Below are 21138 nucleotides of genomic sequence, written 5' to 3'. Positions count from 1 at the left end.
AAAAATCTACTTGTGTAAGCCAATTTCGAAAAAAGTGTCTGTGGTTTTTTTAATTATAATAATCCAAGGTTTATATAAGTATTGTAAGTAGTTACAAGAAACATTGATTTTACACTTTTTTCTAAAAACTATGGCTAAACGGTTACCATTACTTAATTTTGGTGTATTTAGGGTTTGGCTTAGGGTTACTTGCAATTCTTTGTTATTACAATAGCTACATAAACACATGCATAAACAAAGGAAACAATAACATAAAGTGTTACCCTAACTGCATGCATTTTTCTGTATTGTATTATCAAAATAATAAAAGAAAGAAAATGATTAAAAATAAAGCCATTTTTGTGAGTAGCCAATGAGAGTTGCTCTAAGCTGCAAAGGCATCAAGGACATTAGCGACGCCTGCAGAGCCCCTTTCCAACCCTTTCAGAACATCTACATTGATGAACGAATGGTGGCATCGAAGGCTAGAAATGAACTCAATGCACCCCTTTAGAATATCATTAAAATAATTCCCACCTACGGAAATTCAAATGCACGTTCCAATGCAATTCTGTTTGGGTCTTCACACACAGTGGTTAATGTTTAAGCATATATGTTAAAGCCAGAAATTTTCATGCGTTCAGGGGCAATTTGGCGTTTTTTTACTTGCATGTTAGAAAGACTTGGAAATGGTCATATCCAGATTGTTGCTATAACATCACAAGCACATCGCTTATGCTTCAACATCAAGTTTTAAACTAATGGAAATGACTAAAGTAGGCAAATCTGTTCATTAGAAGGGGGTGTCTTTTACTTCTGTACGATTTTGTTGTGGAGTGAAGACTTTCTGCAGGTTTTGCTGTTCATATTTAGACGTGTTCGTTCATAAATGGATTGCGAAAGAGCCTTGGGGGAACATAAAGCAAACACGCTTGATTTCAAAGCACCCAATCAGGATATATCCCTGTACGGGATACCTGGTGCGTTTTCAGGGCGGGTCTGGCCAATGTCTGGATGGCAAATGTTGAGAGACAACAACAATAGCGAATGAAAGCGCGTTCGCAGTGGTTGAGGGGTTTCTTGCATCTGCAAGCCATCTCCTCATGGGGTCTTTCGCTCACTTTGCTGGAGCGAGTCCTAACCTGCGAGCCTGTGCAACCATGGATGCGCGTAATAAGAAGACGGTCGATAGCTTTATGAACAGTGATGAAGAACACGACAAGACGAAAGAATGGGAAGATTTATCCGACGAGGAGAGCGTGGCTTCTAGCGACTCTGCGGTAGAGAAGATGTCCATCGATGATCTCGGAACACTTCTGGATGAGTAAGTTGAATGAACATTTTTTTTAATTATTATTACATTATTATTTTTACATGCATGCCGTGGCATTTCTAAATAATTGATCGATTGAAAATGCATTTATTTTGGTTTATCCGATATAGTATTCGGTCTTGCTTTTCAATTAAAATCACGTAATGAATGAACATTATTTAAGTATTATTTAAGACCTGATTTATTAGGTGATCCAACAGTGTGAAAGTAATCAAGTTTTTTCATTCATACACTATCAACGTGAAAAGGTGCTATAAAAATGAAATTGGCTTTGTACCAGTACTTGAAAGTGGACTCTGATCTCTTCGTCAGTGTGAATTGAACCACTTCTTGTTTTGGAGCACGGTCTGCTTTTGTATATAATTTCAATATTTAATTGTTGTTGTTATAGCATATACCTCCTTTAAAAAAACATAAGAGTAATGCATTCTAACGAACCTTTTAATTCTAAAAAAATATATATTTTTCTCAGTTGGTTTGTTTAAAATGCTCTTTATTGCATATAACCAATTATATCAGCATTTTTTTTATTTAGATTAGCATCCGAACATGTTTAGAGCGTGAATATAGGGAAGTACAGCAAAGCCTGCATAGTTTCTATCGAGGCATAAAAGAAAAAAAAAACGCTGAGTAGAAAACGCGACTGGATGTTGTAGCCTATATGTCCTCTTTTCTGCCCTATTGTTGGAGTACTAATGCACATCCGGTCTATAAGGGAGTTGAATACGCAGAGTATATAGGCGGACCGTTTTACTGTAATTTAATCGCTAACTACTCTTTTGTGTAATAATAATCGCGCATGCTCAATTTCGCTTTTAAATCCTGGATTCTGTGAACTGAAACGCACGGTTATAAAATATACAAAAGCTTGAAATAAATAAATTGGAAATAAATATAGGCATGTAAACGAAGAAAAGGCGTGTTTAAATTTATAGGACGATCTATAAGGATTAAAACCACATTACGATTAATGTCACCCGCATTTGTTCATTGCACAGTGCATCTGATTATTTTATTTATGGATTTATTGTTGGCCGCATGCAACAGGTTCACAGATGTCTCTGGTGATGATGACTGGTATCCAGAGGTCAGTCCACGAAAGAAGAAGAGATCCGGACTGTCTTCCGCATCGCCATCTCCAGCAAAGTCTTGCAGGTCTGGTTCGGCTGCCCCTGTGCAAAGTAGCAAAAGCAAACGTAGGAGAAGCAGTGCAAGTCGATCCCTATCTTTTTCCTTAAGCGTCTCAGATAAGAAATGGAAAAGCTCAGATGAGCCTGATGTTGAACCGACACAGCCAATATTCAGACCTAGAGAAACACCTGGCCCACAGCTGGTCTCCAGTGCATCGTGCAGTCCTCTGCAGTATTTCGAGTTGTTCTTTTCCAAATCGGTCCTGCGCACAATTTTAGCGAACTCGAATGCATACGGGGCAATGCGTCAGGAAGGAACGAAGAAACCATGGGAGGACATTTCAATTAAAGACCTGAAGTCGTTCATGGCACTGGTGATTTACATGGGTTTGCTGAAATGCTTCCAACTGACAGATTATTGGAGGAAGTCTTCGATATATAACCTTCCCTATCCTTCCCAAATCATGTCTAGCAGGAAGTTTATGACCATCAGTAAAGCCCTCCATATTAGTGATCCCGAAGTGGACGCAGAGAACGACAAGAAAAGAGGAACACCTGAATATGACCGCTTGTGTAAGATCAAACCGCTGTACCAGGACATTAGGGACGCCTGCAGAGCTTCTTTTCATCCCTTTCAGAACATCTCCATTGATGAACGAATGGTGGCATCGAAGGCTAGAAATGGACTCAAACAGTACATGAAGAACAAACCTACGAAATGGGGCTACAAGCTTTTTGTTTTGGCAGATTCCATCTGTGGCTACACGTGGGACTTCTTCATTTATGAAGGGAAGGCCAATTCGGAGGAGAGCAAAGGCGTTAGTTATGATTCTGTCATGATTCTTGCAAATGAAAGATTGCTGGGAAGCGGCTACAAGCTGTTTGTTGACAACTTTTACACCAGTCCCAAACTCTTCAGAGATCTGCTCCGGAAAAAGATCTGGGCTTGTGGCACAGTTCGCGCGAACCGCATTGGCCACTTGAAGAAACAGGCTCCTCGTGGCAATATTCGCTGGTTTAGGGAAGACGATCTTCTGTTTGTTGAGTGGAAGGACAAGAGGGATGTGCTGATGTGCTCCACCTTTCACAAAGCCTTTAATGGGGACACAATTAAGAGGAATGTCAAAGGAGCCAATGGAGTTTGGGCCATTCAGGATTTCCCCGTTCCAGCCGCAGTGCTGGACTACAACAAGTGAGTAGATTTCATTCGCTGGTTTGAAGTCTATGTTCCACATCTTATAATGAATTTTCCATTCATTTCAGGCACATGGGAGGAGTGGATCTGTCTGATGCACTTATTTCATTTTACACCGTTTTACATAAAACAAGAAGGTGGTACCGGTCCTTTTTTTACCACTTTGTCGACATCGCCATAGTCAATGCCTTCATTTTGCACAAGCAGATAGCCAAGATGAAGAACCAGAAGCCTCTGACCCAGAAAGCCTTTCGGGAGGCGCTTGTTACCGAGCTTGCGGGAACAGGATCAGTGTCGGGCCCTGCACAAATCCGCCCGACTCTTACCCCTTACTCCCATTTGCCCAAGTACATCAGTGGGGACAGCAGCATTGGAAGGCGAAAGTGCAAAATTTGCCACAACAAAACTCCAGTCATGTGTGTGACTTGTGATGTGGCGCTTTGCTTCGTTCCCAAGCGTGATTGTTTCACTAGCTGGCATTACCCAGACAGCAGCAGTGACAGTGAGGCAGAGTAAAGTCTAGTCTGCGCTAGTTCCGAAACGAGACGCAAGAAAAACAACACTGGAGGATAAAAGCAGCATAGTAATGTGAATGGAATGTGATGAGAGAGGAAAACGATTGCAGAATAACACAGTCGGTCTGCAAAATTAAACGCGTAGTACAGCGCAACTAGCCAGTTAGAATCTATTTTCTGGCAAGGTTGTAAGTCTTAAAGGAAAGGTTTACCAAAAAAATTGTTTACTTAGCTTCAAGTAGTTCCAAACCTGTATGAATTTCTTTGTTCTGCTGAACACAGAGGAAGATATTTTGAAGTTTTGGGTCACCATCGACGTCCATAGTAGGAAAACAAATACTATGGAAGTCAATGGTGACCCTAAAAGCCTGGTTGAAATATTGCTTTAAGCCATTGTAGTTACTAAAACGTGTTAATATTTTATAAAATCCACAAAAAGTAATGATTTCAGTAATACAATCGCTAACAAATCAAGTCCGTTAAATCGTAAATGAATTGTTAATTTCTTTTATAATTCTTATCACTTCTTGTTCATGTGTGTGTACCTTCTCCTAATACTGTATTTCATGCGAAATATTCCTGCTTTATTCATGCAATATTATGCCAATAATCTTGTAAATCTTAGTCTTAGATTAATTTTATATTCATATAAGACCTGTTGTAAATAGAGCGCATTCCTGCTTATATTTCTTTATCGCTGTTTATTCTATGATAAATGAAGGAAGGATAGGAAAGGTTAGTGACTCCATATCAGAAGAGATGTTCATCGATGGACTTGATCCCCTCCTTAATCGGTGAGTTTGTATACAATTTATATACAATCTTCATTAACAAGAAAGAGAGACACCAGTTAATGTTCGTTTTCTCTTTTGTGTTTCACGTTTTCTTGCATCTTCACGATTCAGCCGACTCAGCCAAACTTCCGACGTGTCCAAACACCTGGTTCGCAGAATTTTGAACGGTTCTTTTCAAAATGAATCCCGCAGACAGCCGTACAGTACGTGCCTAGATGCCAGGAAGGAAAGAAGAAGCTGTGCCATTTTTACCTTTCCTGTCACTGGTGATCTACATGGATCTGCTGAGTCGGACTATTGGAGGATTTCACACATCTACAGACTACTTTATGACCACTTGTGACGCAGTCAACAAAAATAGTGGTACAAACATTTATTGCTACCTAATTGTTTTATTTCATCTTCAAAACTTCTTGCGCGTCTAATCCCGTTTGTAAATGCTTCCTTGCTAATGAAGGTTGCTTGATTCGTTGAAGGTAAGTGGACTGTTGTAATTGATTTTGGTAACGCAGAAGCTGGCGTCCATGTTAACTGACTTGCTTGTTAATTGACTTGTTGCCACAAGCTAAATTTGAGTTAGCCAAGGGTGCTTGAGGCATGATTTTTACGCAGCAGCAGTGGTTTGGCATTCATTGCTTGTTTGTTTTGTTTCTACGGTTCAGTAGCTTTTTTTGTTAAAATAGTTTTTAAAATGAGTTTGCTACCATTTAATGGTTGTATCCAGCTGTGCAAACTAACACATTTATTAACGCTTTAGGCATGAAATAATAAGCTTTTTGGAAAAATGACATGAAATAAATACAAATGAAAAGTTTATTTTGAGATTTGCATAATTTATAAGCATTTGAAGTAAACCGTAATTAAATTGGCATGAAAAGTTAACTGCTCTTAAATTATTTTTAAGACCTGAATTTTTTTGTGAAGAGGTAACATCTCTCCTTCAGTGGAGCGAAATTAAGTTTGCAGCGTGCATTGGCATCCCATCATGCTTTGCGCTTCTGCGTTTTGGCTTTGGTTTTGCCGCCGGTCTTTGCCGCAGACGACTTCTTCAGACTCACCTCCACTGGGTAATGATCACTGATTTCCAGGGCCTGCCGTAGATTAGTCATATTAATATATTACTTTCCAATTTGTATGGAAACCTCAAATTTATTTAGGTAATTTATTTACTCACAAGTTCGTCTGAAAGTTTGTAGGCTTCCTGAAAGTTGAAAGATTTTGCAGATCTTGGCACAGACAGCGACCCAATTGCAGAAGGAAAAAAAAGAGAGTTTAGCATGAAATTGGCAATCCCACTGCTGATGGAGGATGGCTCATCAAAATATTGGATGAGACGGAGGGTAACCAGACCAACCGGTATTGGCCAGTCCAAGCAATGACTGGGGAGCCTCAACTAGTTGTATTTGTGAGAAGACCTGCACCAGGTAAAAGGTTGGCTAATGGAGCCAAAAGGGGGAAAACAAGAAACTAACAAACAAAAGCCAAAAACAAAAGCATTGGACAAGACCAGATCAACAAGTTGTTCAATTTCAAACGACGGACTGACAAAGGACAGAAAACACAGGAGTTCCAGAAATGTTGCTTTGTAAACAATTAGGGTTAACAAGAGGAGGAGTTACAAAAGCATTAAGAACTTTGTTTGTTTTGCGCTACCGATTTCCAGGGCGTCGCCGGAGACCTTTGAGCTTGCAGGTCCTGTTGTGTAGACCGAGATCCATCCACTAGACGAGGAGGTGGGGGTGGGAAGAAGCAGGCATTAGCTTTTGTAACCAAGGGAGGAGGGTAACTTGGCCTACCAACCACCGGACTGACTATGGCATGCCAGAGCAGTACACTGAGGCATCCTTGCATTTCATCTTCTGAACAAATGTAGCGAGCTTGACTACATGCCTTGGTGCATAGAGGTCTGCAGCACACCTCCGGACAAAGGCTGAAGGACGTATGGGTTCTGGATGAAACAGAAAATTCATTAGCCACTATTTACTCAGTGCTGACTCCAGGACAGGATTACTAGCAAAAGATCTGGTTGGCTGCTCACACACCATTAGACTTCAGGGAGGCCCCGATCTTTGCAAACTGGGGACCCCGATACCACGTACAGAAGGAGTTTGGGAAGAGCAATGAAATGAACCGATTATGAGAACTGAATAAGGAGGGAAGGCCAGTAACAAAGTCCAAGGCAATATGAGACCATGCAGGGGACATAACATGTGCTTTACAAGTCTGAAATTTTAGCTTCCAAAATGTAGTTGTTCAGGAACAAACAACCCAATTCACATTCATGGTCCAAGTACATGTTGCACTTTCTCAAAATGCATGGAAGCATTGAACCCAGCGAGTCCACAGAACTTTGGCTGACATAATCTAAATTTTTGTGATCCGTCCAGATTTCCAACCAGTACCCCATGACTGCCAGCAGCTCCTGTTGCCGATGTCGTAAGCAGGAGTTCAGCGAAATCACAGGGATGTACTTTCCTGTCCTGGGAGGAATGAGTCCTCAACAGCGCCGACCCGACATCTGATGCGTCAACCTCAACAATGAATAAAGAGAACAGGAGCAGAGATAAGGGACTGATTATCAAAGGCCTTTTGACGACAGTAGAGGTGAAAATTGGCCATTAAAGGCAGGTTTAAAACTTTCAGACTTCTCTGCTGATTCTCTAGGGAGAACAAGTAGACACAAAGACAAAGCATTAAATGTATACTATTAACCATGTTCTGGAAGATGATATTCATAGTGTCCAGGGAGTGTACACATTGGGACGGAGGTCAATTTGGTGAAGACTTGCAAGAGCTCAAAAGCAGAAGACAAAGGGTAAACATTGTCAGTCTTGCAATACAGGGCCCAGATTCTTTTAACAAAGAATAATTGTAGGTGTCCATAGCCTAGTTAAACATTGATCGTTCAAATAGAGAACACTGTCCACCTCCTGATCCTGAGGAAAAGGGGACACAGAGACAAACCCATTTGTCCCAGGACAGAATTATTTTGCATTGCCTCAACCATGGGTGCCCCATTTGAGAGTCCCAGCACGATGTTCTCACAGTGAGAACAACAAGACTTATGTGTGATGGTGGAATTGGCCAGATGTCCTAGGGGAGGTGAGAGGAATGGCTGGGATGCCTACATTGAGAGAGGTCCTAAACAGGTGTAATAGAGGAAAAATTTTTTAAAGGGCACGATGAATTGCCACAGTACAAACACAGGAGCCATTGCATCTCTTTGAGGTGGAGGCGACAAGGGTCACTGAGGGCATTAGTCCCTTGCACCATGGAAAAGAAGCTCAAATTAGGGCCCTCAATGCGCAATGCCACTGATAAGAGATCTGCCGGGTCTCCTGAGCCGCAATCTGGAAGATCCAACCCTCCCGAAATTCAGGCACTCGGACAGGGTCTAATGTAGTCAGTACTGTTTTTAAACAAACAGCATTAAACTTGTTTATCTGTTTCTGCTGATTGTGAGAAGGGTGATGGAACTTAGTATACAAAATGCAAACATTGGGACATTGGGTCCCCATTGGGCAGATGTATGAGACTAAAAGATCTCCAGTCCAAAATTAGCCACTTGAGATACTGATGTTGGTCAGTCCATAAGAACAGACGAGCAGATTGGAGAAAAGGTGTATTCGCTGGCAGTGCTCAGACACAATCCCAACTGCTGATCATGCGGACACAATTGGATGATGGACAACCGGTGGGGTAAAAGGTGGCCAAAACCAATGACTGGGGAGCTCTACACTGTGGCCACAACATCCACCCGCTAGAAGCAGACATATTTCAGTGAGAGGAGAGTCCTGCACCAGGTAAAAGGTGGGCTGGAGAGATGGAGCTCAAAAAGGGAAAAACAAGTTTACTGAAAGATAAGACAAACAAGACAGATCAGAATGTGCATCACAACGATTGACAAAGGACAGAAAACAAATTAAATAGGAAATTTTATTAGGTTAGAGTCATATTTTGTGGATTTTTGTTCCTCTTTGTACACCACGATCCTTGGAGAAAAAAATATTTGCCGTCAATATTTTGACTGGAAGACTAGTACAGTGTACAAAGACCGAAAAAGTTAATTTCCGTGTACAACGCGGATCCACAAAAGCATCAACAACAACAAAAATGCAGTATTATGCATGCCAGGACAGTAGTTGGCGATGTTGCTTTGAAAAGAAGTACTACGCACCCATACACGTACACTTTTCTATAGACTGAATATGTAATATGCATGTGCGTGACATCACTGTTTACGCTACCAAGTTTTCGCAAGTTTGAGCTTGCAGGTCCCCAAAATGTAGTTGTAAAAAAAAATTCACATTCATGGTCCAAAACAGCGGACGTGAGTTGCATGACGCTATTCAACAGAAGTCCACAGAACTTTACATAATCAATAATCCTGTCTACACCTAATGAGTCCTCAACAGAAAACTGATGTCCGACAAACTCCAGGCTATTGCGCTACTTCTGACGACAGAAAATATTAAAGGCATAAAACTTGAGACACTGTGAGGGACAGAAATTCAGCGCGTTCAATGTATAGTACTGTTATTTAACAACATACCAATTGTTTAGCTGATGTTATAGGAACTTTATACAATGCATGCCATTGTATCGCCATTTAGGGCAGATTTACAAAACGGCAAATTAGAGAGAGAGTGCGATCCCATAAAAGCGCAGATGGGGGTGGAAAGTTCTGCGGGTGATCTGCTGATGGACAATGGGTAAATTGACGCAGATACAGCCAGCACATTTCTAGACTGACCAGGGCAGTCTACCAAGAGAAGCTCAAATTAGCTTGACGCTGACGAGCCTTGCCGATGATAACAGGCACAAAATGGGTTAAGACATGTTTTTGTGGGCTGTTCAATAGTGACAAATAAACCAACTACCACAAAACATATACTAAATAGGACCGCTATATGCAATGTTCAAAATAAACTTATATATATATATATTTGGTAACACCTTTACGGTTACACATATTAGTTGCTTAGTAGCGTGCATATTTGTACAATTAGCTGTTTATTAGTATTAAGCACATATTAATTCATATTCTACCCAATACCTACTACATTACTGTTATTAAGCAGTAAATTAAGAATTTATTGCGGGAAAAGTCGTAGTTAATAGTTCGCAAGTGTGACGTACTCTAAAGTGAATTGTTAATTAAAAATTAAAATCCTATCGTTAATTACTCAGCCATATGTCGTTCTAAAACTCTAAGATCTTTGTTTATCTGCAGAACACAAATTAGGATTTTTTTTTCATTAAATCTGAGAGCTTTCGGACCCTGCATATATAGCGAGGGAACAACTGTGAAAGGTAGTGAGGACGGTGTTAAAATAGTTTCTGAAATAAAATAATTGTGGAGACGATCAGAAAAAAAGAAATCTTTATTCTAGAGTCAGTATTTTTGTTTTCTTTGAGCTTTGCAGATATTCTCTGAAAGCTCTGGGATTTGATCAAAATGATCTTACTATGTGTTTCGAGGATGGAAACACTTGCAAGATTAAGTCTTGCGTGTTTGGAACAACATGAGGGTGAATAATGAAAGTCAGGATCATTTAGAGTGAACTGTTCTTTTAAAATACTCTCTTCCTATATATTTTGTGTCTGGAAAAGGAAACCTTATTTATCACTAATGTTTATCCTGACTGTAAGAAAATCTGGCCCTATAAGAATATACTTCACAGCCTTGCATTTACACCAAATGAGGTGTAAATGCAAGGCAATATATGGCGCCTACTCCATTTTTTTCCTCAACAGTTTGAGGCTGTCTACCATGTACACATCAAAGTGGAAGATCTGAATCCATTTCTTGTGCTAAGAGTAGTGCAGGAATAAATTGGGACTCTGTTGCTGGATGCTGGATGAAAGGTGAGAAAAATGTGTATTTCTTCACCCCACCTGTCGTAAGTGTGATCGTTGGACCGGATAACTGTGGTGTCCACATCGTCCCCAATCAGCCAGTGGAAATCAGGATCGCTGCGGATCCTAATGGACTTCATCTTCTTCTTGGAGACGTAGGCGCCGTCCGCGTTGAAGTCTCCAAGAATCATGACATTCTGTAAGACAGTTAACTCTTAATGTTTGGCCAAACTATAGCTCACTTGTTTATTTTAGCTGGGATAGAATGTCTTTCTCTCCACTTTGGATACACTAAGGCAGGGGTGTCAAACTCAATTCCTGGAGGGCCGGAGCCCTGCAGAGTTTAGATCCAACCCTAATTAAACACACCTGATCCAGCTAATCAAGTACTTCAGACATGCATAGTATATGTGATTTAGCAGGGTTGAATCTAAACTCTGCAGGGCTCCGGCCCTCCAGGAATTTAGTTTGACACCCCTGAACTAAGGTCAATCGCAATACACAATGTTTCAGCCAAAACAAACAGTACTATAGATTTACTCTGGAATGTGTTTTTGTAACATAGGGTTAAACTCACATCCGTTTCCCATTTATCTTTGACATCCAGAAAGACGTCGTATAGTTCATCTAGTTCCTTCTGTGAGTCTTTGGGCTTTGTGTGAACAGGGATCAACACCAAGTCTTTTAGCACTGGAAGAGACAAAAAGGACTATGATTAAGCTCATGTGTCAACATTTATGGAACATAAAATTGCAATAAACGATTGATTAACTTGACTTTGGTTTTTGGTCTTATTCTCAAATAAGTTGTATAGACCACTTTTATGGTGGTTTTGCGTGTTTTGAGTAAGTTTTAGTTACTATTCATCATGTCGAAATCGTCAAAACCCATTAAATCTCATTGAACAGAAGAACAGGACAATGTGAGGGTGAGTAAACAAACCCAGACTGTTCATTTCAGGTGAATTCATTTCATGTTATTACTGAAGAATTTTTAGTCTATGGTTGGTGTGGAAATGTGATGTACTGGTGCAAGGTTTAACGGAGGTTGGTTACCTGTGTGTTTACAGCAGAAACGCAAGATGAAGGGCTCCCGAGAGAAAGCATCCTCGTCACCCACTTGATTGTCTTCGTATTGGTACGTGTCGACCAGCTCGGCCTCACTTTGTCTATAAGCAAAAAAAAAATTGCTATATATGTGACTATTCATACTTAAACATCTAATTGCTTTTTTGCTCCAATTTTCAGGCTGATAACATAATTGACACAAAAATGTCGTACCTGTAAAAACAGACAAACTGTTCCTTATAAAGAGTCCGTCCCAGCCTGGAGCTTCCCACCATAGTGAAGGGGCGTTTCTTATTAGCTCTAAAGGAGAAACAGTACAATTTGGGTTTGAGTGTGCGTTTTGGATCTACAGATAAGTCGATAAGTAGTGTTAAGACAAACTCAGAAGGTTTATACAGACCCGGTGCTGTTGAGCTCCTGCAGAAATTTGTCTAGAGATTTGCCCGATTTGTCCACCACCTCAAGAAGAATGATTATACTGTACCGAGAGAAGATCTAGGAAAGAGCGTGTGGCCTGTTTTAAAAATACGTATTAGCTTTTACTATGTGTTTTTCGTAATCAGATTATGAACTCACCTTAATGAGATATTTTACAATGTTTTTGTCTGACAGCTTGCTTGGACCCAAACGTCTGATGTTGAAAGATGCGATCTTCATGGTGTCTACCTTAAGAAAGTGAACACATTATCACAGTGGGAGACGAACTTCACGACAACAACTCTTCAGACTGGCTTTGTGCTTTCAGGTCTGTTCGTTACATCATGCAAACGTATAAGAGGAATTTCTATACCATTTTCCTGTTGTAAATCACCAAAGGAAGTTTAGCAGACAATTCAAGAATGCATTGTTCGAGAACAGGAAACCCTTATAGTTTTATAAAGAGCTGACATGTCACATTTTACAGGACAACAGCAGATCCGGTAGAGACAGCAAGGAAACCACAGCGAGTTTCGGTTTAAAACTTCAAAAACGAAATGTGCTCAAAACAAAACAAACTTTTAATTAAATCATCTAAGAATCGAAAGGACTGAATTGAAAGAAGCTCAAATGCACCAGCATGGAGTGAAAACACTAATAACACTTTAAAGGATAATATTAAATCTGGTTTAAATGTTAAAGAAAAATTATGTCTGTTATTTAACTGTCGATATATATAAGTTTTATGTATTTACGTTTATTTTTCTAGAAGTAAACACAGAAATTATCTGCTCTTACCGAAGCTTTTGTTTAGTGAAGTCTTGTTTTCCTGTGTTGTACGTTAGGCAGCTTGTAAATAATGAATGGCTGCTCATTTGAAAACAGGCCATGCCCATTTCCTGTTTAAAATCAGATAGGTTTTCTGTTGCACAGATGTCTCGTAAAACTGAGAAGTAGAGGCCTCACTAATTAACAACAGAACTTATCTTCTACGGTAATTTATTTTGAGGTAACCACATAGCCGTGGATTTGACTGAGTTGACTGTCAAAAAACGAGATCCTTTTTGAATTAATTTGCATTTGTGAAACCTCACCCATCAGGATATCAGGACCTGCAAAACTTGATGCGTTTTATTTGATGCGTCGAATTTAAAATAAAAAGCTTTGGCCCTCAAAATCACCCGATTTCCCTGTATGCTTTAGAAAGTAAAGCATTCACTTAAAACAAAGTAATTCATAAGGAATTTGACCTTGGTTGCACAAAATGCAATTTAAAAAAATATATTTTCATGTTATTTTGCCATCTATCTATCTATCTGTTAAACTGGAATCCACTTCGATAATTATCCTTTCGATGTTTGTTATTAAATAATATTTACCTCAAAAGATTAAATTATTTGAAGGACTTCCCACTTGAAACTTCTGATTTTACTTGAACTCTTCGTCAGCTTAAGGCATAGGTCGCCTCATCTGCATGACCAGTTTACAGTTAAGGTTTTCATTTACTTTATTATTTACTTTTAAACATGGAAGAAAATAATGAAAGATATTGTCTGAAACCTCTAGCAGACAAATAGTACTTCATATGTGGATGTTTGGGAAGGCTCCTGAGTAGGCCTTGGTTAGAGAAGCTGTGTATTCTCTATGTGTGTGTGTGTTGTTATCTGTCTGGCAGTACCAGTCTCTGGGGGATTAGGGGTGAAAAGCTGGACACTAATGTATTGGGTGGAAGATATATGTCTTGGGAGTGAGACATTGCAAGTGAAATCTAATCTCATTTTTCTGCAGTTAAGCCAATCAGTATCCTTTTCACCCAAGTAATGAGATTGTTGGTGACCTTACTGTTGTACTGAGATTGTACGAAACTGTTTCCACAATAGATTTTCGATCATGCTCATTTCCCAAAACGGCTTAAAAGTTATAGAAAAGAAGAAAGTTAATAGGCATGTTGTTTCAGCACCATTTGGGATGATCACGTCTTGATCAAATGGTCATGGGTTGCAGAATGGGAGCGGGTGTGGGATACCAAGAACAAGATCTCAGACAAAGGGGTGTGGAAACTTAATTAACATACAGACTACAGCTGTTACTTTGGGAGAAACTTAATTTAGATGCAGTGTAGTAAACCGTATAGAGGTTTTTAGCTTAGGATGTTTTTGGTTTACTCCTTGAACCATACTTTGTCACTTTTATGCTTCAATAAACATGTTCATCAAAATCCATAATTTTTCCTTTATGTGATGACTTCTGCTGGTAAAACTGCAAGCTCTTTTCTTTGGTTTTGAGTCATCACTGACTCAAAACCTGAATAAATTGTCTCCACCATTTTTCAAACATTACTCCTAGAATACAATATGTTGATATCAATCTACTAAACTGAATAAATGTACAAAGAGAAGATCTGCAAGGAAGTACATTTCTATTCTGAATTGGACCTTGATTTCCCAGAATGAATATCTATAGGTGTATCCATTTATCGAAACCTGAATAACCATTCGCCATTTTCCTGACATGATGTTTCATTGTTGTTCACTTAATTCCTCAGATCCTCTGAGCCTATAGCTATAATGTTGTTTTTGGCTCACCGATCTTCACCGCAGTCATATTTCACTTCGCTATGGAGGCGCAGACTGCATTTCAAGCGGGAAAAACAACACACCAAAACTGTCTGAACATGAATTCAGTCTCAATGTTATGAGCGCAAAGCACCTGAATGTAACCTCCGTGTAGAGAAATATTTAACCTTATGTTATAATTTAACCAATATCCAATATATTTGTATATCCAATATACTTTAATTAACTCCAGGACAATGTCTCCTTCATCTTCTACCTTAATTCTACCATAATTCAGTTTCTATGTATTTCAAAAAACAACCATACTGCATCGTTAAGGAAGCAGCTTCCTGTTACACCTGACTGATGCATACAGGCTCTTTCGCTTTTTTTCTCACTTTACAGGTTTATTACGCGCTCAAAGAACTGAAACATCTCATTCTGTCCAACCAGACAATTATTTCTCCACCTTTAAGCGCAACTTGAAAGGTTTTGTGGCTGTAATGAGGATGACTGTATTGTCTGAACTCACCTGTACGCTCCAGAGCTCCACTTCCGAGTTAATGTTTGCCCAGAGGGAGGAACTCTCCTGTTGTTTCGAGGGATGTCCAAGTTGGGGCTGGGCCAAATCTCTAAACAGGTTCCTGTGTCTAGCCAATCATGTGTGTCCAATATAAGTAATGCAACTGACTTTAGGAATCTTTACAGTCTAGGAATCTCTTTTCTTCAGTGCATCTTTGGACCAGTGCTTTGGTAAGTTACATTTTGTTTTTGTAGTCCTTCAATCTCGCCACTTTTATTGCAATTTAATAAGTAGTTTCAAGTGTAGAGACAATGCAGTCTCAGCATCTTATGTAGTTTGCCATTTAATTTAAATTAGAATAAATATTTTTGGTAAGTTAGGATTTGTTATTTAACTCTTCTTAATTTTTAGGTAAAATTAAAATTATATATATAATAAAATTATAATTATTTTATATTCCTGTTAGGTTATTTGGAAAACATATTCCAAAAATATTAGCTTTTTTCCTGATTAAACAAAAAAATTGTTTTATGTTTTATTTGACTCTTTGAATGTTTATCTTAATTTTTTTAAATAGATCAAATAGAAAAAAAATCAAATATATATTTTATTGTGTTTTATATTCCTGTCAGGTTACTTGGAAAAAAATATTCCAAAAATATTAGCTTTTTTCTTGATTAAAAAGCAAAACAAAACAAAGAAACCCACAAACGGAGATGATGTAAATGAGGCCCCTAAACTTGTCTCTGCTTGTCTGGTGGTGAATGAGGTGGAATGTGAAACACTGTGTACGAGTCTGTGACTTTGGATTTAAACTACAGTGACAGTCACAAATAGGTTTGGGGTGGTGGTGTTGTGTTCATGCCAGATTGCGGTCCATATGTGACTCGAATATATAGGCGATTGTGCTGCTTTGAAGTGCACTTAGCAATGTCTGAGCCCTGGAAATAATTTGTTCCCCTATTCAGAGAAACCCTCTAGGCATAAAGACCTCTTGCACCAATTATTGGCCCAATGCCAAGTCACTAAAATGGCCTCACAGACCTTTCTTGAATCTTGAATGAATGGAATGTTTGTCTTCCTCTGTTTAGTAGTCTCTTTCTCGGCTACATTAAATTGACCCTTTTTTTGTATTTAGACAACATGAAACACATTTTAAGGTGTTGTTTGACCATTTCAAGAAGAGATTATCTCATCTGCTGATCTCAAACTCGTAGTAAACACTCTCGACTCCTGAAACAGGTTCTCCCACTTGTAATTGCTTTAAAAAGATTCAGATCATAGCAACAGCTTTTTAAAAAAACAATAAAGAGCGCGTTTCACCTTATTTGTTGCATGACAAAGTCTTTCATGAACGTATAAATGCAGTAGGCATGACCTGAGCTTTATTGTTTGCCATTCTATGTAGCTCTGCTTTGCTGTTCTACAGAAAGTGCCATGATAAACGTCTAATTTGGTTTCTTCCATTGCGTGATTGACAGGAATCATGAAGGTCGCCTCTTTTAACATCCAGAAATTTGGGAAATCCAAAATCTCCGATCCGTTCATCCTGAAAACCCTGATCAAGGTGAGGCCCGTCCACGTCCACGGAAAGTCACGAGAAACACGCGCGAAACGCCTTGAATGACTCCATGGCACGGGGCTTAGTTTAATGTCTTCTAATCCCTCACGGTGCGATGACGTTTCAGCATAATGGTTTGTTTTTACGTCATTTCCTTTCTTCAGATCGTGTCACGCTATGACGTCATTGTCATTCTGGAGGTGGTGGATTCTAGCGGAGGTGCGGTGGATCATTTTCTCGAAGAATTGAATAAGTGAGTCAAACTGGCGTGTTAAAAAAAAAACATCAATAACATTATTACATGACTGTAGTAAACATGGCTCACTGGTCATCAACAGGTCCAACAAGACGCACCACTACACCTTAGAGATCAGCACACGCCTGGGAAGAGGAAATTATAAAGAACAGTTCATGTTCCTCTACAGGTAACTGCGTGATTAACGAGACGCATTAGACTTTTAATTGGCCGTGTTGAATTTCACGAGGGTGCCGCAAAAATAGGACACTCCCCTAATGTTTCCTGTTTAGGTATTTTTAGGAAAGCAAATAAGAAACAAACCTCCTTAGACCATTGCATTGTTGCAATGTTTTTGGTGATAACTTAAAGAGAACCTATAGAGAACATTTCATAACGGTTGCTTGTGAATTGATTTTCTTTTTTTTTTAGAACCATAAAATAAATCCTTCCTTAATCTTGCGAGGAGTTTAAAAAGTTAATGGAATGTATAGACGACATACATTTTTTTTGGAAAGATGTTTCTTCAGCAGAACGTGTGTCGCACTGTGATTGAGTCCCTCACAGCCGCATTTTCATCCCTGCAAAAAAATGAAAAATGGTGAAATGGCGCCCACCCTGGTTACTAAATGTCGCAACTTTCTGTTTTTCGGCAGTAAACACATTTCAGCACCAGACAATCTATGTTTACGAGTGTTTTAAGGAGCTGACTTTTGGCACTAACTCTGAATTTAAAAGCTTCCATTGATAATTTACATTGAAGTTCACTTTGAGCATCGTTTTAGTCTAGACAGAGACTATAAAAACAAAACAAGTTTAATTCTAAAGAGCAGAGAGAGGGTAATAAATAATGTATAACTGTATTAGCACACAAAAGTTTCGACTGAAGAGCTTTATTGTACCAGAGCACAATGAAATTCTGTCTTTGTTTTATGTTAACATTATAAGTGGACCTTTGGATGGAAATTGAAATATTTCAAGACTATCAGTTTTATTACTTTGTTGTACTAAAACGACACGGTCTGTTTCAAATATGAAGGGATGACCTTGTGGATTTGGTCGGGTCTTACCAATACGAAGACAACCAGCCTGGAGATGAAGATGCTTTCGCCAGAGAACCGTATATCCTGCGTTTCAAATGTCACAACACAGGTAAAGCAGGCCTACAGAACATCACTAGTGTGACATGATGGGTGCAAGTCTCTTGATTTTGGCAGATCAATGCAGAATGTAATTTGAGTGTAGGCTACGAGGAAATGTGTTTTTCTTCGTAGCGCTTTCCCAGTTCACGCAGTTAATCAAATGACACATATATGTGACTGGCTAATTAACATGAATTAATCTCCGGGTTGGGCTGTGACGGAGATAAATCATCGTCATTTTTCTCAACTTGTGTTCATGTCACGTCAGTGTTGGAAGATTTGGTGCTGATGCCCGTCCACACCAAGCCTGAGGACTCGGTGAAGGAACTCGACGAACTCTACGACGTGTTTCAGGATGTCAAGACGAAATGGAAGACCGATGTAAACATTAAGCACAACCAAAACGCCTTTATGACCTTTATTTGTCGAGACGTTAAGATTTTTTTTTGATTGCGGTTAAATTAATGTCACCAAAAAATGGAAATGTTTAAAAATGTTCTCATCCCCAGGTCAACCGAGATGTAGATGAGTTTCTTCATCAGATTTGGAGAATGTAGCAGCAATGGATGGGTGCCGTCAGAACGAGAGTCCAAACAGCTGATAAAAACATTACAATAATCCACTCCAGTTCAAATTAAACTAGTGTTTTTGGCTAAAATAATGCATTATGAAGGATTCGTATTTTTAAATAGTTGAGGTAAAAACACTTTACGATGGATTTGTTTTCTATAAGACATCTTTTTGCTTCAGCAGACATTAATTGACGCACTGGAGTGGCGTGGATTATTGTGGCGTTTTTTTATTAGATTCTCATTCTGACGGCACCCATTCACCGCAGAGAGAGATTAAACAAATTTCTCCAAATGTGTCCCAATTAAGTCGTCTACGTCTTGGACAACCTGGAGATAAAGATATTTTAATTTCTGTATGAAAATGGTGCAATGACATATCAGACATTATCGAACTCAAAAAAACAACGAAGTTTGTAAGAAATGGTTCCTAAAGCCGAAAAAACGTGTGCATATCCAAACAGAACATCATGATTTTGGGGGACTTCAACGCGGATGGGAGTTACGTGTCAGATAAAGAAATGAAAACAATCCGAATCAGGAGTGACAAAAACTTTCACTGGCTGATCGCGGATGACGAGGACACCACAGCCAGCACCAGAAATGACAACACTTACGATCGGTAATTAACAAACATGATTTCATGAAATTACGGTATTTAACCGTAAATTTAACTAAAAACCAAAAACACATTACTGTATTTTTTATGGTGGAATTCCAGCAACCACAGCTATTTGTCAAAAACGTGTGGGTATCAAGCGTCTGCGAGATTACTGTTTGACTAATTGTCGTTTTCGCGAACGTGTCGTCCACGCACAGGATTGTGGTTTATGGAGACGATATGCTGGACGCTATAGTTCCGAACTCGGCGAAACCGTTCAACTTCCAGAAGGCCTACAAACTGAAAGAGGAGGATGTAAACGAACCGTTTGATATTTAATCCCACTTACCGAGTTATTACTGTACATTTAGCTTACTCATTTTTCTAAAACGCATTTAATGTCTTCACAGGCGCTAAAAGTGAGCGACCACTATCCGGTAGAGGTGGAACTGAAGAAAAAACGTAAGCAGCTTAAACGTAAACGTAAGACACACGGACAGCAGCGCGATAGCTAACAACACACGACAATAATAAATAATAACATCGTTTTTGTTTGCGTTTAGGTTAAACGAAGACGACGCTGTGAGATGCTACAATTAATGAACAAGGAAATATGATTCCGGAGATCTGGATCGGCTTTTACTAACACTTGTTTACACGAGACTGGATTTACTTGATATGTTATCGTACATTTGTTTCGAATGTCAATGTTTCGCAACCAATGACAACGAACGTCCGAATTCGAAATTTACAGCCTTTATTAGTTAACAAGAGCAATATAAAGCAACTAAAAAAAAATAACTATTTTACTTTGCCACTGTGGACCCAAATCATAAGTTGGTGGTTTGAACAGCAAGCAAATATACAATAAAAACACATTCATTTCTTCCCAGACTTCTTGATTCCTCCTCCAGCTACAGAAAGAGAACAAAACATTTAGTCCACACAAGAGAAAACCTTTACATCTACACAGAAAAGGACGTACGGCCTCTTACTCAAAGGTCCTTTTCCAGCAGCCTTGGCTTTCATCTGTTCCATTGCTTTCTGCTCGTCTTTCTGCTTCTGTTTGTAAGCCATGTCCTCCTGCAGGAACGGACGCAGGTGTTTAAAGAACACGCACAAAGCAAACGTTTCAAACGTTTTAGCCATTGCTTCACGTTCATCTGTCCACAAACCGTCCTTTCAGCGTTTATGTATAAACACTTCAACAGAAACTTACATCATCCATCTCCTTCGACTGCTTCTTGGGAGCTTTGAGGGGTTTCTTTTTACCTCCTGCATAAATATTAAGACACCATTATAACATAAATAAGCGATTAAAAACATAAAAACACTATAGGAGACACCCGAGCGAACCCATTGATTAAAACGATTGATGTGTTAATACGGCTAACGCAGATAGCATCGTGCGACAGAACTTAATAATCAGAAACTTCACAATAGAAATGATCTCGTTTTTATTTCGCACGACGATTCGCGTTTAGCTTTTGTATTTTATTTAGTTATTACCTTCTCTTCCAGACATGCTGCTCGGATTATTTAGCTAAGCTTTTTTTTCCGCGCTGTCAGGACCCCAGCGGTTACCCGGATGTAGTGTTCCCGTCAAGTGCCTGATTCGTTTAAGCGAATCGGTTCGTGAACGATCCGGTTCGAACGCTAATTT

At 39.3% G+C, this 21138-nt stretch overlaps 4 protein-coding genes across 7 annotated transcripts; 2 read left to right on the top strand and 2 right to left on the bottom strand.

Moving 5' to 3' along the window:
- Positions 1 to 781: 781 nt before the first annotated feature.
- On the top strand, positions 782 to 5595 carry wu:fc11c11 (piggyBac transposable element-derived protein 4). Of its 2 annotated transcripts, XM_043222612.1 has the most exons (5): positions 782 to 1303; positions 2360 to 3634; positions 3706 to 4946; positions 5058 to 5309; positions 5404 to 5595. In XM_043222612.1, the coding sequence occupies exons 1-3, from the start codon at positions 1083 to 1085 to the stop codon at positions 4151 to 4153; spliced, it is 1944 nt and encodes a 647-aa protein (XP_043078547.1). In that variant the 5' UTR covers positions 782 to 1082; the 3' UTR covers positions 4154 to 4946; positions 5058 to 5309; positions 5404 to 5595. The 2 variants fall into 2 exon arrangements, with proteins under 2 accessions (XP_043078547.1, XP_043078546.1); XM_043222611.1 differs by having other exon boundaries at positions 5058 to 5595.
- Positions 5596 to 5745: 150 nt separating this feature from the next.
- Positions 5746 to 12534, bottom strand: dnase1l4.2 (deoxyribonuclease 1 like 4, tandem duplicate 2). The gene is made up of 9 exons (XM_043222860.1): positions 12449 to 12534; positions 12273 to 12367; positions 12086 to 12172; positions 11861 to 11973; positions 11383 to 11495; positions 10845 to 11002; positions 8918 to 8938; positions 6121 to 6226; positions 5746 to 6037 (listed from the first exon to the last, which is right to left on the bottom strand). Exons 1-9 carry the CDS (start codon positions 12527 to 12529, stop codon positions 5930 to 5932), a joined length of 882 nt encoding a protein of 293 aa, XP_043078795.1. The 5' UTR covers positions 12530 to 12534; the 3' UTR covers positions 5746 to 5929.
- dnase1l4.1 (deoxyribonuclease 1 like 4, tandem duplicate 1) lies at positions 12491 to 20369 on the top strand. Of its 3 annotated transcripts, none has more exons than XM_043222892.1 (10): positions 12491 to 12617; positions 16849 to 16934; positions 17093 to 17181; positions 17267 to 17353; positions 18203 to 18315; positions 18574 to 18686; positions 19339 to 19496; positions 19694 to 19790; positions 19886 to 19958; positions 20039 to 20369. In XM_043222892.1, the coding sequence occupies exons 2-10, from the start codon at positions 16854 to 16856 to the stop codon at positions 20041 to 20043; spliced, it is 816 nt and encodes a 271-aa protein (XP_043078827.1). In that variant the 5' UTR covers positions 12491 to 12617; positions 16849 to 16853; the 3' UTR covers positions 20044 to 20369. The 3 variants fall into 3 exon arrangements, with proteins under 3 accessions (XP_043078827.1, XP_043078828.1, XP_043078826.1); XM_043222893.1 differs by lacking the exon at positions 12491 to 12617 and adding an exon at positions 15462 to 15597 and having other exon boundaries at positions 19886 to 19937; XM_043222891.1 differs by lacking the exon at positions 12491 to 12617 and adding an exon at positions 15462 to 15597.
- On the bottom strand, positions 20213 to 21087 carry tma7 (translation machinery associated 7 homolog). The gene is made up of 4 exons (XM_043223028.1): positions 20985 to 21087; positions 20695 to 20750; positions 20471 to 20558; positions 20213 to 20389 (listed from the first exon to the last, which is right to left on the bottom strand). The coding sequence occupies exons 1-4, from the start codon at positions 20998 to 21000 to the stop codon at positions 20355 to 20357; spliced, it is 195 nt and encodes a 64-aa protein (XP_043078963.1). The 5' UTR covers positions 21001 to 21087; the 3' UTR covers positions 20213 to 20354.
- Between the last annotated feature and the right edge of the window lie 51 nt (positions 21088 to 21138).

The sequence above is a fragment of the Puntigrus tetrazona genome, chromosome 22 (genome assembly GCF_018831695.1).
Source record: "Puntigrus tetrazona isolate hp1 chromosome 22, ASM1883169v1, whole genome shotgun sequence".
NCBI classification, from domain to species: Eukaryota; Metazoa; Chordata; class Actinopteri; order Cypriniformes; family Cyprinidae; genus Puntigrus; species Puntigrus tetrazona.
This window is presented reverse-complemented; position numbering and strand designations above follow the sequence as displayed.